Raw genomic sequence first — 16,648 nt, 5'->3', positions numbered from 1 at the left:
CATGATTTTTGAGTCGTTCAAATGTTCAAATCATTCAATATCGTTCAAATCAAATGTTTTTTTTTTTCCCTTAAATAAGTTACAGGTATTCTGAAGTTGTCAACGTAGTTGAATTAAAATTTGCTATTGGAGAGTCATCTTTTCAGGTTTAGTTCACACACTTCCTGTATTTTCTGTTTACAAAATAAACCATCATTTTGTTCCCTTACTTGTTTCGGTCTGACCGATGATACTTTCAGGAATGGATCCTTAAACTGGTTTGTATTTACGAACCCTGTCCGTGCTTAGGTGTGCCCTAATCTAATAGGCCTGTTTCAGCTGCTACTGATGACAAAGCAATGAAAGGCTGTCCTCTTAAGCCAATTTTGGCATCTTTCCTGGAATGGAGGTTCTCGCTTCTGAGTGGTCGGTGCCAAAAATAGAGATGTTAGTGGATGAGCGAGGGAACACTTGTATCTCCTTTCAGAGGCATTGCAACACTGTTTACACTTCCGTCCCAAGCTTTACCTATTTACCTAGTTTGAGAATGTCTTGTCTCTTATCAGGGATTAGCGTCACTACTACTGTCTTGTGGATTTGGATATTTTACTGGGTAAGTAGAGTTGCCTTTTCTGTATTTCATTGGGCAAAATATTAAGAAACAGTTTTGTTTTACTGCAGGGATTCGATCCAGTAGTATGTGTTCTTATAAATGACTCTGGTAAATGTATAAATATTGGTATCTTCAAAAGCTCGCATGACCAGACCTGCACTATAGTGCTGTGTCCTCAAGTTGCTGGTAGTCGTAAACTTTCTCTTGTGTTCCCTGCCAAGCTGACCTTTAACCTTAATCTGTTTGCCTCCTTGACCCTGCTCTCTCCTCAGCTGTAATCAGGGGTGCTTCCCTCATGTACCTACGTTTGGAAGTAGGCAGAAGGTGGCAGCCATGAAAGCCTGGACCCAGGATATGTGCAGCGGGTCACAGACCCAATCTGAGGCATCCCTGAACCTGAAAGCCCCATCTGGGACAGAGGTCAAGATGCAGATGAAAAAGGAGATTTCCCTGGTGAACGGTGTTTGCCTCATTGTGGGCAACATGATTGGCTCGGGCATTTTTGTGTCCCCCAAAGGGGTGCTGATGTTCAGTACCTCTTACGGCCTGTCATTGCTCATATGGGCTCTAGGGGGCATTTTCTCCATGTTCGGGGCACTTTGCTATGCTGAGCTGGGCACGACCATCATCAAGTCAGGTGCAAGTTACGCCTACATCCTGGAGTCTTTTGGCGGATTTTTGGCCTTTATCCGTCTGTGGACATCCATCCTTCTTATCGAACCGGCCAGCCAGGCTGTCATTGCCCTCACCTTTGCCAATTACCTGGTTGAAGGTCTCTACCCCACCTGCCAGCCTCCCTACGATGCTGTAAGGCTCATCGCTGCTGCCTGCATCTGTAAGCATTGATTTTCATAAATGTGCCTGGACACGCATACCCACGCATGCCTATCAGATTTGTTTATGAGTCTAGTATGACGGTCAAAGCACCTGTTTCCATGTTCTGCATGAAACTATTGGCTGAACGTAAACAAGAGGAGGACCGTTGTAAAAATATGGTCTAATTTGTTCCTCAAGTGGACATGGCTGAATTTAAAAAGGAGTAGTAGCCAGGCCTGATGAAAACAAGGAAAAAAAGAGAACTTGCTGTGCGAGTCTGTGATGAGACTGGGGCAGAGTCAGTTTTCAGAATGACTAGCTGTTGTCATGTGTGTAAGTCTATGTATGTCAAAACCCGCCGGATAAATTCCCCCTGCATACAAGTCGTGGGTTATGGCAAGCAGCCATTTGTTTAATGTCTTCTGACTCTGAAGAAAAGTGGAAGGAAGAAGTATCAGCTTGTGGTTGGGGGAGCACACAACCTAGCTGACCACAATGTGCCTTTAAAATGTCGAAAGAAATCCCCTTTTAATTCTCGCTTATCCCCAGTATGTTTTCTGCGCTTGTCTTTGATTGACTAGCTCTCTGCTATGTTTGTAGCATAATGCATAATTCTTGCACTAGTGCTAGCATTTACTTCTTAATAGTGATTCAGTAGAAGCTCAGCCTGGGCTATCTGCCTCACTTGTGCATCATTCCAAACAAAATTCATCTGCTAAATAAATGCAGTGTAATGTAATTCCCCATCTTAAATATACTGTATACAACATACATATCTCAAATATATATTATTAGATATATTAATAAACAGTGTTGTAGGTCAAACATATAAATTATGTTAGCTTAAAAAATAATAAAGTAGTAAATCACCTTACATTTCAGGGTGAATATATACACACACACACACACACACACACACACACACACACACACACACACACACACACACACACACACACACACACACACACTAAACACTGTAAATTAGAGCTGTGTCATGCTAGCATGAAGTGTAGCATTAGCAAATGCTGCGGTTCTGCTTTCAGAGTGCCCTGTAGCCTCACGGATTGCGACAGGAAGCGGAGGGTGGGATCAGACACAGGAACCACCAGCTGCTTGCTCACCAAGCTCTCGGTCTCTGGCTGGCTACAGCATTCCCCAGCTGTTTTCACAGGAGCACAGGCTGTCCTTCCAGGGTTGGGACAGCCGTTCACCCTTCAGCCCGCTTTGTAAAAAGACTGTCAGTCTGTTAGTGTTGGACATGGGGCTCAAATCCAGAGCTCTTTAACTGGAAGTATGGCATACTTTTATAATTATGAATATTTAGGAGCAAAATGAAATCATTATGTTGCCTTTTTCTTAGGAGGTGCTACTGTGTGCCCCCCCCCCCCCACTCCAGAAGTGTTCCTCCATGTTGATGACTTTTCTTAAATGATATACTGTATTACGTTTAACGTGAATCATCCGTTTTGCCTCCAGCAGTCACGCTGCCGGGGCTGTTCTGCATTGCACTGTATAACTGCTGGTTATATTGTTTATCCAGTACTACATGCGTATGTCACGTTTTTCTTATTAACATGGATGTTTTTCAGGTATAATGCTCTACGCAAGGTTTACACCTTCTAGACGAATGGCTCTGTCAATACACTGCTTGAATATTTTGCTTGTTTTATACCTTTTACCTGAAGATGTGTACTTCACTTACTCTGCTCTCCAGTTTCAAATCCCAATCAGGTGCCACAAACTAGCTTGATGACTGCAGTCACTTATATATAAGGAAAGTGGGTATCTTGTTCAATGGTTATTTTGCCTGATAGAGATTGTTGCTTTAACTGTACTAGTACAATTCCTTCAAATTTCATATAAACCATAGTGTATTCTGCTGTTGAATTGGGTAACATCTCTATGTATTCCTGGAGACTCAAGGATTTCTTTGTGGAACTTGCTTCCGTCTTTCTCTGCTTGACACTTGTCATTGCCATATTTTCTCCATCTTAAGAGATGGGCATACACAAAGCCATTGCAACACTAAATAAAAAAAATAAAATGGTGGCTGCGGGGGTGTCATTGGCCTCAATTGATTTTATTCGATTGCAATTAATGGGGGAATAATTCAATCTTGAAGGTATTTTATAGCCTAAATTCAAAGCTTTTTTTAACTTCACTGAAAAATCTTCCAGTGCAATCATCTCCACTGTTTTAGTAATTGTGTCTTTAGCTGCCAAGTGCCGCTAACTTGGAATGCTGATAATTTTTAAATATTAACCAAGAGTGATGTTTTGGACCTTAATTTTTAATGAATATTGGCTGATACTGATTTGTTAACCTTATAGATACACAACATATTGGTTAATGTTTGTTTTAATTTCTGCTAGTTATTTAGCTCAGTCTTGACCATTGCTAGTGTAGCTAGCAAAAAGAACAGGTTTTTGGCCTACAAAACAGAAATATTTCCCATAAGATCTTAACCATTAGGGAGAGCATTCTGTGCTTGGAACAGGGTCGAGTTTCCCAAAGGAATCCCACTGCAAAGATTTTCAGGTAGTGCTTCCTATAAGTAATGTAAGCTTGACACTGTACATTTTCAATCTTATTTTCTTATTTCTCTTTCTTTTTATTTATGCTTTATAGCATTTTGGTGGGAAGTACACAGGGTTTTGTCGTACCTGTACAAAAACAATAATTCTGTTCTATTCCATTCTATTCTGTGAATATTAATGAACCTTCCCCTCTCATCCTACGTTTCAGAAATTTGCATGCTAGGGCTGCTACGTAGTGCGTCTACCTTTGAATGGAAAAGTGCAAAATCTCAATGTAGGAGTATCTTTATTTTGCCCCCAAACATCGACTCTGATGTTAGAGATCGATGCATCGAGTCAGCATCTTAATAACTGATCCATCGATGCAGCTCTACACCTTTAACTGGCTGCCATATGACGTCTTGCCCCCCTCTCTTTCAGGCATGCTGGTCTTCATTAACTGTGCCTGCGTGAAGTGGGGCACCAGGGTTCAGGACCTCTTCACCTACACCAAGCTCGTCTCCCTTTTTGTCATAATTGCTATGGGCATCCTGAAGATAGTGCAAGGTGAGGGGGCTGTCTGGGGATTTGAAGGTATCTTTTTGTGTATATACAGTACTGTGCAAAAAAACAAAAGAAATGCTGAACGCTGATTATCTTGATAATAAGCGTGTATTTGTTCAGAACAAAAACACATTTTGGCATGAGAATATATGCACATTAAGAGTAATGCAATAAAAACTGACAGGGATTTTGTCTATTTTCCAAAAAGTTACTGATATCTTGCTGGGTGGCTAGACGAACACCAGTTCCCGAGCATCAGTTCCCAAACATCTCCTCAGTGGCACCTCTGCTATTCCATGTATTTATTACATTTCACCCCCCAGCTTACTTAATAAATTAAGCAAATAGGTTTTAATGGTTAGTGAGGTATTGGTTAGCCATACAAGGTGTGCTAGCGGTCGAGTCAAATAGTACAAGAGTGTATTGGATGGTTGCTGCCAACACTGTGATACTTACAGTATAGGAGAGGTTTCAAATGGTTAAGCTAACGTACTTTTATAGACATCGGTTCTACACCAACTTGACAGCATCATTTTCTTTGACTGCCTAAAACTTTCGCACAATACTGTACAAGTATGTTTATTTGTTGGAAATATGTATGGGGTTCCAGCTGGCACATGAGTAGATGACAGATCCACGATTTGCGATAGATTTGTTCTATAATGGACGCAAATGATCACTGTCCTTTCTCTCAATTTGAGGTGAGACGCAGAATTTCAGCAAGCCATTCGAAGGTGCTTCCACAGATCCTGGAAGCATCGCTCTGGCCCTGTATTCCGCCCTCTTCTCGTACTCCGGTTGGGACACCCTCAATTTTGTCACAGAAGAAATTCAGAACCCAGAGAGGTACCAGCCATAATCAGAGTTCACCCCTTATTAGTCTGAAAAAAAAATAAAAATTCTGCAGATCGCCAAGGTTACCTTGTATTATAGAAGTGATTTTGTAAGTGATTTGAGTCAGATTACATAATTGAATACATTGTGTCATTATGTTATGATTTAATTCTAGAATGTGAATTTACTGTTAGAAAATGAGACTTTTGATTACAATACAGTGATCTTTATAATGATAAATGTGTGAAATGTTTATAAAGGTTCATTAACCATTAGTTTTTATAGGAGACCATACTTTCTTACTCACATCTTCTACCTAGGAACCTGCCTCTGGCCATTGCCATATCCATGCCCATAGTCACCATCATCTATCTGCTGACCAACGTGGCGTACTATGTAGCGCTTGATATGTCTTCCTTGCTGGCCAGTGATGCAGTTGCAGTGGTAATGTTCTGTAACATACGCCCCACAGCACAAATTTGAGCCTTTGTCTCATGTGAAGTCCTTAATTCCTAAGTAAAAGTTGTCATTTATTTAAATAAAACAGTGAATTAGATAGGTAGAAATTAATTTCATTAATTTATGGAAAGTAAAAAGACTGAGTAGTGGCCTTTTAGGACATTGACTGGAAAATGTTGGAGTACAACCATATTGCTTCAGTTAATTTGACACTTTCTGAATGTGGGCCTCCATATTGCACTTGTTTTATGTTGATGTTTTTGTGGATATGACCGTCAGACTTTTGGGAACGAGGTGCTTGGACCGTTGAAGTGGACCATTCCCATCTCTGTGGCGATGTCCTGCTATGGGGGGCTGAATGCCTCCGTCATTGCAGCCTCCAGGTAAAGGGGCACTGTAGGAAAATGGTGTGTGTGACACATGAGTACGCTGTCATGTCAAGAGGAGCGGAGAGTGGAAGGGAAGCCTGGGATTCTGTGGTATCGCCAGGGGAAGCATGACTTGGTAAGCTTCATTAATTACAGGGGAGGGAAAAAACAAACAAAAGAAAAATATGATTGCCCATCTTCTATCCGCTTATCCTGGTTGGGATATAAGGCTGGGATACCAGGCTAAATGTACCGGGCCAATTAAAGACATCCTTACCATGGTGAACGGATAGAAGATGGATGATTGTAGAATATGAAAAACATTGTGATTCTTCCTAATACTTAGACCACAGTGTGATCATGTAAATGCTGTTGTAAGGTTACATGCAGTTCTATTGAGAATTAAGTTATACTCCTGGTGGGCCTGTGGCTGAGTGGGTGGCAGAGGGGGCTCACACCTCCATGGATGCGGCTTCGGAAGCCTGGCTTAGTGTAAGTGGGTGTTTTCTCCCTGTCTTTGCCGAGGTTTTCTGCTGCAGTCCAAAGACAGCAGCTTAAGTAAACTTTCTTTTAATCACCCAGAGTAGTGGTATTCAAAATCTTTTTGAAGAGCCCCCCTAGGGCTGATTTTTGTCTTGATTCCCCCCCCCCCCCCCACACACACACACACACACACACACACTGACCTTGTGCCAGTCATTCGTTGGCAGTCGCGTAATGTGTATGGGCAAATAATGTGCTCACATTATCACTGATGTTTGTAATGTTTGCAATGTGAAGAGAGGTCTGCCCCCACCTCAGCCCCCCCCATCTGCACCCTTTCCACCGCAATCCTTTCACATCCCACAGTTTGAATACCTCTGACCCAGAGTGTGTGAATGTGACCTTTTGCTGCAAGACCCTTAATCAGTGCATTAATACATTTTTGTTATAGAAACCGTGGATATGCTTCGAATTCCGTGGCGTCTGCAGGTGTGAACCTGAAATTGACTCATGGAGATAGTTATTAGGGAGAATTATTTGTCGGTCTCAAGACTGTTACTCTTGTTGTTGTTTTTTTGGTAATTTGAAGTATTATTAGAAAACAGAATGAAATGCATTACATTGCAGAGTTTAATTTATAGGGGAATATGAATCACAACTTTTGATACATATGTGTATATATACACTCAGTGGTGGTTTTATTAAGTAGATATATTTAGCACCAGTAAGAACCCGCTTTTGCTGATTAAACTGCTTCAAGGTTAGACGTGTATCTAGAGAAGCCGTACGGCACGCCATTGTACTGGGTGTTATTTGTGCATTTGTGGCCTGAATTTGACCGTTCACTCACAGAAATATTGTACGGTGCATTTTCATGCATCACATCATCCTCTGTACGTGCACCACACCACATTGAAAGATCAGGCATCTTAACCATTATAAAGCTTAGCAAAACAGTAACTGAACCTCTTGACCCTGTCTACATGCTATCTGTATTCAGTTGCAGTCACTTGATGCAGTGGTTATGGAAGCAGGTTGTTGGTATTAGCGAGTAAGTGTACCTAATAAACTAACCACAGTGTGTGCAGTTTGTTAAAATCCCATTAAAGTGATTTAATTTTGAGGTGATCGAGAATGAGGGCCGTAGGTCTTGGACAAACCCCATCGTTGGCTCTGTGCTGCTGCGTGGCTGACTGAGGGCTCTGCTTCTGCAGGCTTTTCTTCGTGGGTGCCAGAGAAGGCCATCTGCCTCGCAGCCTCAGCCTTATCCATGCCGAGCGCTTTACCCCCGTGCCGGCCCTCATTTTCAATGTGAGTGCAAACCTGCAAGTGGGTCTTCAGCAGAACTCGACACGCCTATTGCATAATATTCAGGAATGCACATAACCGCTACGCAATTCGCCTTCGCATTCACTGTACATGCTAATCCGTACTTCATTTGCAGCATACAGGTTAAAATGCACAGTGATTTCTTGTCGTAGCAGCACAAATGCACATAAAATAAGGACGCATTTGTGCTGTTACAGAAATCGATAGCTGCACATATCGCTATTAAAGGTGAATGTGTACTTGCGTACCATTTGTGTGCATCCTTGATAATACTAACAACAAGTTGGTAGGTTTTAATCTATTTATTTTTGGCTGGTACAGTGGAACAGTGGGTAGCACTGTTGTATGTGTGTGCAGAGTTTGCATGTTCTCTCCAGCTTCTCTGTGTGGGTTTTAGCCCGGTACTCCAAAGACATACAGCTGGGTGATCGGCATCTCTGGGGTGTGTGTGTTTTTTGTAATTATTGCATTGTGGGGACCTGTAACTTTTTACCTTGTAAGGACATTTTTTTAGGTCCCTAGAATCAGAATCAGCTTTATTGGCCAAGTGTGTTTACGCACACAAGAAATTTGTCTCCGGTTTTTAGTCGCTCTTAGCATACTTAAACAGGACAGACGATTAGCAAATAAAACAGGACGACAAAAAAAAAAACAAAAAGTAGGAGAACTTCAGTTTTATAAAAATCTGTGAATGCAGTGCAAAAACTAAACATGCCTAAAGTCTTGAAGTTTTTTCGGTTACTCATGGTGACGGATAGCGCTGCATAGGGGTTAAGGATGTTGTAAGTGGGATTAGGGTTATGACCAAAGAAATGAATGGACAGTCCCAGCAAAGATATAAAATACTGCGTGTGTGCGCGTGTGTGCGTGCAATAGATGTCGTGTCTTGCTAGCATCCCAGCTAGCTAGCTGGTTAGCTCCACATGCTGCTTCAGCGTCTTCTAAATAAGGAACGTGTTTATTTAATGTTTGGTGTAGTGACTATTTGTGGTCAACAGGGCGCCACAAAGTAATGTGACTTGAGTGGTGGTTAACACTGACGCTGTTTATTACTCTATGAACTATGAACAAAGCCTTTCCACAAGCAGGAAGATGACTTGGTTACCTATTTGTATCTGGTAACGCTTTACATAACCTGCACCTTCATAATGTCTTTATAATGCATTTGTAGAATATTCACTGCACCTTCATAATGCATTCATAGTGCTTTCATAGAACATTTATAAGCAGCATTTAAGTATACCTTACATTGTAACATACCTTAGCATATTTAAATTACATTAATAATATCATGCAGTGTTTGTTATTAATGTATTTAAAAACTTTTAAGGTATTTTAGGATAAATTATATTTACATGCGGCTTATGAATGCTTTATGAATGTAATATATAAGGATTCGTTAATGTAAAGCATAACCTTGTACCTTGATTTTTATTTAATGTCCTAGTACAATAACATGTCAGGCCTTTCAAAACAATCAGTATTTTTATGTTGTCAATGTCATGCTCTGCCATAGGGAATAATGGGGCTGATCTTCCTCTGTGTGGAAGACGTCTTCCAGCTTATTAACTACTTCAGCTTCAGTTACTGGCTGTTTGTAGGCCTGTCCGTGGCTGGACAGATCTACCTGCGCATCACACAGCCCGACAGACACAGGCCTGTCAAGGTAACGGAGGTTTCCATGGGAACCTGCCGTCCTGAACACCATCCAGTAATGTTCTTCATTGTTTCTTTTGTCCTGTCAGTAACTCAGGCCTTTCCTTTGTGCCTGCAGCTGACTTTGCTGTTTCCCTGCATCTACTGCCTGTGCAGTTTGTTTCTCATCATTGTCCCTCTGTACTGGGACACCATCAATTCCCTCATTGGTGTGGCCATCGCCCTGTCTGGAGTTCCCGTTTACTATTTTGGGATTTACCTCCCTGAAGACAGGCGGCCCAGCTTCCTCAATCAACTGAATGGTAAAGCCAGAGGGAATTTGTGAACACTCAGAATTGTGAAAATGATACTGGGGGGTTTACATGTCATTAGAATAGAACAACCACTCTCATGTTTCTGATGGTGCTGGGTCTCTATATCCTGATTTAAGTCCTTTATGACATTTATTGTTACATCCTGCTGTCTCCATTGGGGATTTCTCAAAGCATAGATATTTTGCAATAGCATTGCAAGGAGACATAAGAACATAAGAAGCTTATAAACGAGAGGAGGCCATTCGGGCCATCAAGCTCGCTTGGGGGCGAATTCAACAAATAGCTTAAAGTTGTTAAAATCTTATATAGCTCTGATTTAAAGGAACCCAGGGTTTTAGCTTGCGCTACACTAGCAGGAAGACTATTCCATTCTCTAAGTACACGCTGTGTAAAGAAGTGCTTTCTCAAATCCAGTTTAAAATGTTCTCCCGCTAATTTCTACCTACAGCCACAAGTTCTCGTATTTGAACTAATATTGAAGTAACTATTTAGTTGAACAGCATCCAGATCTGTTTGTCTTATATACCTGGATCATATCCCACGTCAGTCTCCTTTATCCATCTTCTTAGATAAAATGATGTAACATAACTTTTTTATAATTATAAAGCTAAATGAAACAAAATCAAATAAACAAAAACTGGAAGTAGATGGTGTAGGTGGTGAAAGTACCTCTGTGTTCCCTGGCCCACATGGTTTTGCGTTACACTACAATAGTCACATTATATATTCATTATGTCATCATTACTGTCAGTAACCAGTACTACAGTCTTAAATACCTGTCTTTTTAAGATCTAACTGGAGCTTTCTGTTTGACTGAGTGGGTTTTCACTATCTTTCGCTCTCTATCTCTCTGCCAGATGCCTTCACTCGATACTGCCAGATTCTGGGCTACTGCTGTCTGACAGAGTTGGACACGGAGCCTGAGATGATGTACGACAGCAAGGCCAAATGACATTAACGCCCCCCTTCAGAGACAGCTTTGGCACTGCCTTCCTAATATGACAGGTTCTCACAAGGTGCCTCAGTGCCAGAACGGGAGAAAATGAAAGTGTGTTAGAGTGACTTTTGGTTCCATGAATTTTGAGTAGCAGTTGCGTAAGTTCTTTGTTTTACTGATGGACACTAGAGGACATTCGGTTCTTGTGGTTTAAATTCCATACCTCATTTCTTACCAATGAAAGGAGGAGATGAATGAACACTCCATTTTGTCCAAATTGTATTCAAAGATATATGCTATGTGACCTTTAGAGGGCAGCAGAGGCAGGCTAACTGCTGCAAATATGCAGTGATTACTTGTGTTATTACATTACCATACATATATTTAGAACACAGCTTTATCCAACGCAATGAAAACAGGGTCAGCCAGTCCGTGGAGTAATTAGGGTAAAGGGCCTTGCTGGAGATTCCAATGGTGACATCATTCTGCCAGGGGATTTTCCAGTCACGGGCTAGTCTTAACTCACAGGGCCAAACACCGCCCCCACATGCTGCTGTATTTTATAAAGGACTATCAACAAGTATGTAATATAAGCATAATTCCTGGTGCAAAATGAATATGAAAGACCACATGATTCCAGATGGTGCGCGTTTTTTGCTCACTTTAACAGATGCATTGTGTTTGCTTGCCAAAGCAGTGAATCGATATGCATTTGAGATGGTGAAACAGACTAGTGGTGAACAAACCTTTGCACACTGAATTAGAAACACATCTTTATATGACAGTATTACTCAAAATGACTTGTGAGTGTATGAATGTAATAGCATTTCTGTGTTTTTGATGTATGTGATTATGAAGTTAAATATAATGAGTTTGCAGGTACATAATGACGCATGCAAAGATACTCAATTTTTTTATGCAGAGGATGCATATTACATTTAGTAGCAGCATTATAATTTTAAGCGCATAAAGGACAAAATCACGCGGACATGGCAATAGTCACTGGTGTGGAATATTTGAAATCACTGCAATCACTACATGAAACAACGAAGATGGTGAAAGAAAACAAAAATTCTGGCTTTCCAATAAAACTATATTCCAATCTGCACTGGACACATCAACCTTAAAGAAAGAAATGTTTACTTGGGGGGGCGGCATGGGACCCCTCTGCGGCACACCTCTGAGACCCGGGTTCGAGTCTCCGCCTGGGTCACATGGGTGTGGAGTTTGCATGTTCTCCCCATGTCGTCGTGGGGTTTCCTCCGGGTACTCCGGTTTCCCCCCAATGTCCAAAAACATGCTGAGGCTATTTGGAGTTGCTAAATTACCTGTAGGTGTGCATGTGAGAGTGAATGGTGTGTGAGTGTGCCCTGTGATGGGCTGGCCCCCCATCCTGGGTTGTTCCCTGCCTCGTGCCCATTGCTTCCGGGATAGGCTCTGGACCCCCCGCGACCCAGTAGGATAAGCGGTTTGTAAAATGGATGGATGGATGTTTACTTGGGTCAGGATCCATGTTTGAAGTGGGTCGGTAGTATCAACACCTTTGTTTTTCTGTTCAGAGAACCAGTACCTCTCAATATGTGGTGGTACTGAATAACAAGGGGAGTATTGGCACCTGGAAGTGAATAACAAGGGGAGTATTGACACCTCGTACTGAATAACAAGGGGAGTACCAGCACCTGGTACTAAATAACAAGGGGAGTACCAGCACCTGGTACTAAATAACAAGGGGAGTACCAGCACCTGGTACTAAATAACAAGGGGAGTACCAGCACCTGGTACTAAATAACAAGGGGAGTACCAGCACCTGGTACTGAATAACAAGGGGAGTACCAGCACCTGGTACTGAATAACAAGGGGAGTACCAGCACCTGGTACTGAATAACAAGGGGAGTACCAGCACCTGATACTGAATAACAAGGGGAGTACCGACACCTCGTACTGAATAACAAGGGGAGTATTGGCACCTGGAAGTGAATAACAAGGGGAGTATTGGCACCTGGAAGTGAATAACAAGGGGAGTACCAGCACCTGGTACTGAATAACAAGGGGAGTACCAGCACCTGGTACTGAATAACAAGGGGAGTACCGACACCTTGCACTGAATAACAAGGGGAGTACCGACACCTCGCACTGAATAACAAGGGGAGTACCGACACCTCGCACTGAATAACAAGGGGAGTACAGACACCTCGCACTGAATAACAAGGGGAGTACCGGCACCCTGTACTGAATAATAAGGGGAGTATTGGCACCTGGAAGTGAATAACAAGGGGAGTACCAGCACCTGGAAGTGAATAACAAGGGGAGTACCAGTACCTGGGATTGAATAACAAGGGGAGTACCAGCACCTAGTAATTAATAACAAGGGGAGTACCGGCACCTGGTACTGAATGATGACCAGCACCTATTTTTCCCCATATCAAGCACTGGTCAGGATCCCTGTGTTGTAAAGCTTTAGAAGAGAGGTATAGTTTAGTACCAGGTTTAGTAGGTATGTTTGAACATGGCAATCTGCAAACTGTGTTGCATTCTGGTTCTCCAGAACCGGAATTAGAGAAGCCTGCATTAGAAGCTTTAAACGGACACCATTCACACCTATGGAAAATTCTGTTGCTTCGATTCACCCTCGCATTGTATCGTATTGTAATAAAACTTACAAAATACAATAATTAGCAGTGAACATTTAACTTAGTTAACATCTGCTTTGATGTGAATGATAACGTAAAATAGTTTGTCGGTTTAATAAAATTCCTGGAAGGCAAATCGCATTCAGAGTCCGTCTTGCTCTCTTCGCCCGCTCCGCCCTCCTCTCTTCGCCCGCTCCGCCTTCCTCTCTTCGCCCGCTCCGCCCTCCTCTCTTCGCCCGCTCCGCCCTCCTCTCTTCGCCCGCTCCGCCATGCTCTCTTCGCCCGCTCCGCCCTCCTCTCTTCGCCCGCTCTGCCTTCCTCTCTTCGCCCGCTCCGCCCTCCTCTCTTCGCCCGCTCCGCCATGCTCTCTTCGCCCGCTCCGCCCTCCTCTCTTCGCCCGCTCCGCCTTCCTCTCTTCGCCCGCTCCGCCCTCCTCTCTTCGCCCGCTCCGCCTTCCTCTCTTCGCCCGCTCCGCCCTCCTCTCTTCGCCCGCTCCGCCCTCCTCTCTTCGCCCGCTCCGCCATGCTCTCTTCGCCCGCTCCGCCCTCCTCTCTTCGCCCGCTCTGCCTTCCTCTCTTCGCCCGCTCCGCCCTCCTCTCTTCGCCCGCTCCGCCCTCCTCTCTTCGCCCGCTCCGCCCTCCTCTCTTCGCCCGCTCCGCGACACACATACAGCAGTGGAAAAAATGGAGACCACAGCACAATTGTTTGTTTCTAAATTTATGGGTGAGCAGTCCTGCCTCTAGGAGCCTGATACAAACTGTCCTAGCAGTGCACTTCACACCGGCACTTAATGTTTCCCATTCCGTTTGAAGGTCACTTGATATCATCCTCCGATTCGTGAGAAACTGTCAGATAAGTTAACAGTTAACTCTGGCATTAGGAAGTCGCTTCCGCCCTTTACCTGGCTGCTTTCTGGTCGTTCCCAGTTTCTCCCGCATCATGTCATTCTTATGTGCTGCTGTCTCAGAAACTTTGAACATAAAACAACCTGCTGCTCAGCGTAACCTTCTGCCAGCAGAACCAGGATTAAACCAGGATTTAAAAAATGCAGATTTCTTTAAAAATATAGAGTGATCTCTTAATTTTTTCAGTGGCTGTATATAGCTGAGAGCAAGCTTTGCAATGAAAGGCAGCCACCTGTAGCGGCACCCATGGAGCCGGGGCTTAAGGGCCCTGCTTAGGAGGCCACAGACATGGCTATTCTCCCAAGACCAGGCTCAAACTGGCAACCTTCCAATCACAGACACACAATGTCAATGTCACACGATGGCTTAGCTCTCTGAGCCACACACTGTCTGCTTTTGTCATCGGTAGGGAGAGAACTGTGTTTTAATGCTGGGTAAAAATGCTGGGTGGAGCCAAAAAAAAGTAATTATTATTATTTTTATTTCTTTCATAATTTTATAAGGGCAACATTGTGCGCATCCGCACAATGACATCTCTCTGACAAATATTTCTTGTGGCTGTAAGATGCGATTCCCTTGCATGCCACTTGGTGGCATTCTTTACAAACCTCACTCATAACTCCCACTCACTAAGCTTGTTTTATGCCTCTTAAATGGTTCAAATAAATAACGTAACAAAAAATACAGTAAAATAACAAGGGGCGGTGCAGTGCTTAGTACTGTTGCGTCCCACCTTTAGGGAATCCCACCATTTTTTTTGTTCCTACAAGGGGAAATTCTATTTAATAATCTGTCAGTGTAATCAAAAAACTATAAATATCAAAAGTCAAATATTTTGTTTGGTTACTTATTCTTAAGGTTAGGGCTGGGTAGGGGTTAAGGTTGACATTACTAGGGCTTTTCCCATAGAAATGAATGACGGTCCCCAAAAATGTGTGCATACAAACGTGTGTGTGTGTGTGTGTGTGTCTTGCGTGTGTGCATGCATCTACATATGCCCACAGTCCTGAGGATTGTTACCTGTTCCCCACTGTGGATCCCCTAAAATTCTGCCCTTCAAGAGAAGCACAGCCTCCTGCCCTGCTGTCTTCCTGCTTCGATGGAAATCATGTCAGAGGTGGAAGAGTCCAAAGGTTTCTCAGATCCAATTAAAGGTTCTATTGCCCAGGGGCAGCTAAGCAGGCAGCTGGGATGTAGCTTGAGAAAGCCAGACGGTGGCAATCAGAGAAGCCGTATTGAACAATATTGAAAAGCGCAACAATCGCATTCCATAAATCATTCAGCGCTGTACACCGGGGTCTTATCTCAAGGACAAACAAGCTGGGAAACTGTCCCCCTCCCTTTTTCGATCGCCATTTAGCTACACTCTTTCAGTTTCTCTCATATGGTTTACAACAGAGCCTTACTGGCCGGCTTTTGTACTAACTGAGAAGTGGAACTCTTCAGCTAGTTCTTATGCAGTATGGGAAAGCGTGGAATTTGATTTGGAGTCTCCCTACTCTCGATAGATATGGAAAAAGGAAAGAAAAGTATGGAAATATTTCAGACTGACAAATTGGCCTACTATGTTTTCTTTTTTATTTTTTAAACTAATATCTGAATTTTCTTATAAATGTTTTTGCTGAAATTACCGATGTGAGCCGGTTGACAGTGTTAGAATGTGTAACGGGCGGACATCAAAGTGCAACTGGCCAATCCACCGCGTGGGGGTGTGTCTGTGTGTCGATGTAGGCTACCTTACCATGTACTGCATTTGCATTGCAAGTTTCCACCTGCTTGGCTTAGCAAACCCAAATACTGTAACTGTTTGGCTATAGATTCCAAAGCTGAACCGAACGCAAAATGCAAAGTTTGTATAACACCGTTTGACATTTTGCACATTGGCAAGTTGACAGCCACATGACGGAGTAGAAGCATCGCCGGCTATTTGCAGCCAGGAGTAGATCTTGGCAAGTGCAAAAAAATAGCCAGGGCAGCATCTTCTGGAGGAACCTGACTTAGCAAACCACTGGTGCTTAACCCTTATCCCCCCTATGGACTCAGAGGCTCAGAAGTAGTACATGTCATGGGATCTGTTTTTAAATGAAAGGTGGTAAAAAGTCGGGGACAGGTATGGACTGGTCATTGGGTAGCTTGGGAATTTTCCCGATGGGCCGATCTTGTGAGGGCCGGTCTTTCTCCCCCATCCCTGGTATTAAATACCCTATGTACCAGGGGTAATTAATCTGTCAGTCAATATCGA

The 16,648-nt window shown here is 43.0% G+C and overlaps 1 protein-coding gene across 1 annotated transcript; it reads left to right on the top strand.

The window, feature by feature from the left end:
- The first annotated feature begins 80 nt into the window (after positions 1–80).
- On the top strand, positions 81–13,642 carry LOC125739837 (Y+L amino acid transporter 2-like). Its single transcript, XM_049010339.1, has 10 exons — positions 81–592; positions 865–1,427; positions 4,369–4,494; positions 5,193–5,337; positions 5,646–5,769; positions 6,064–6,167; positions 7,850–7,946; positions 9,481–9,630; positions 9,739–9,922; positions 10,792–13,642. The coding sequence occupies exons 2-10, from the start codon at positions 926–928 to the stop codon at positions 10,884–10,886; spliced, it is 1,527 nt and encodes a 508-aa protein (XP_048866296.1). The 5' UTR covers positions 81–592; positions 865–925; the 3' UTR covers positions 10,887–13,642.
- The last annotated feature ends 3,006 nt before the right edge of the window (positions 13,643–16,648 follow it).

This window comes from Brienomyrus brachyistius, chromosome 4 (assembly GCF_023856365.1).
Source record: "Brienomyrus brachyistius isolate T26 chromosome 4, BBRACH_0.4, whole genome shotgun sequence".
NCBI lineage: Eukaryota > Metazoa > Chordata > Actinopteri > Osteoglossiformes > Mormyridae > Brienomyrus > Brienomyrus brachyistius.
This window is presented reverse-complemented; position numbering and strand designations above follow the sequence as displayed.

What these genes read in the sequence shown, in the direction of transcription:
- LOC125739837 (XM_049010339.1), top strand. Translation starts at nt 926, where the DNA reads ATGAAAGCCTGGACCCAGGATATGTGCAGCGGGTCACAGACCCAATCT. An exon ending in CCAGTGATGCAGTTGCAGTG is followed by an intron (nt 5,770 to 6,063) that starts GTAATGTTCTGT and finishes TATGACCGTCAG; the next exon opens with ACTTTTGGGAACGAGGTGCT. An exon ending in TCCGTCATTGCAGCCTCCAG is followed by an intron (nt 6,168 to 7,849) that starts GTAAAGGGGCAC and finishes CTGCTTCTGCAG; the next exon opens with GCTTTTCTTCGTGGGTGCCA.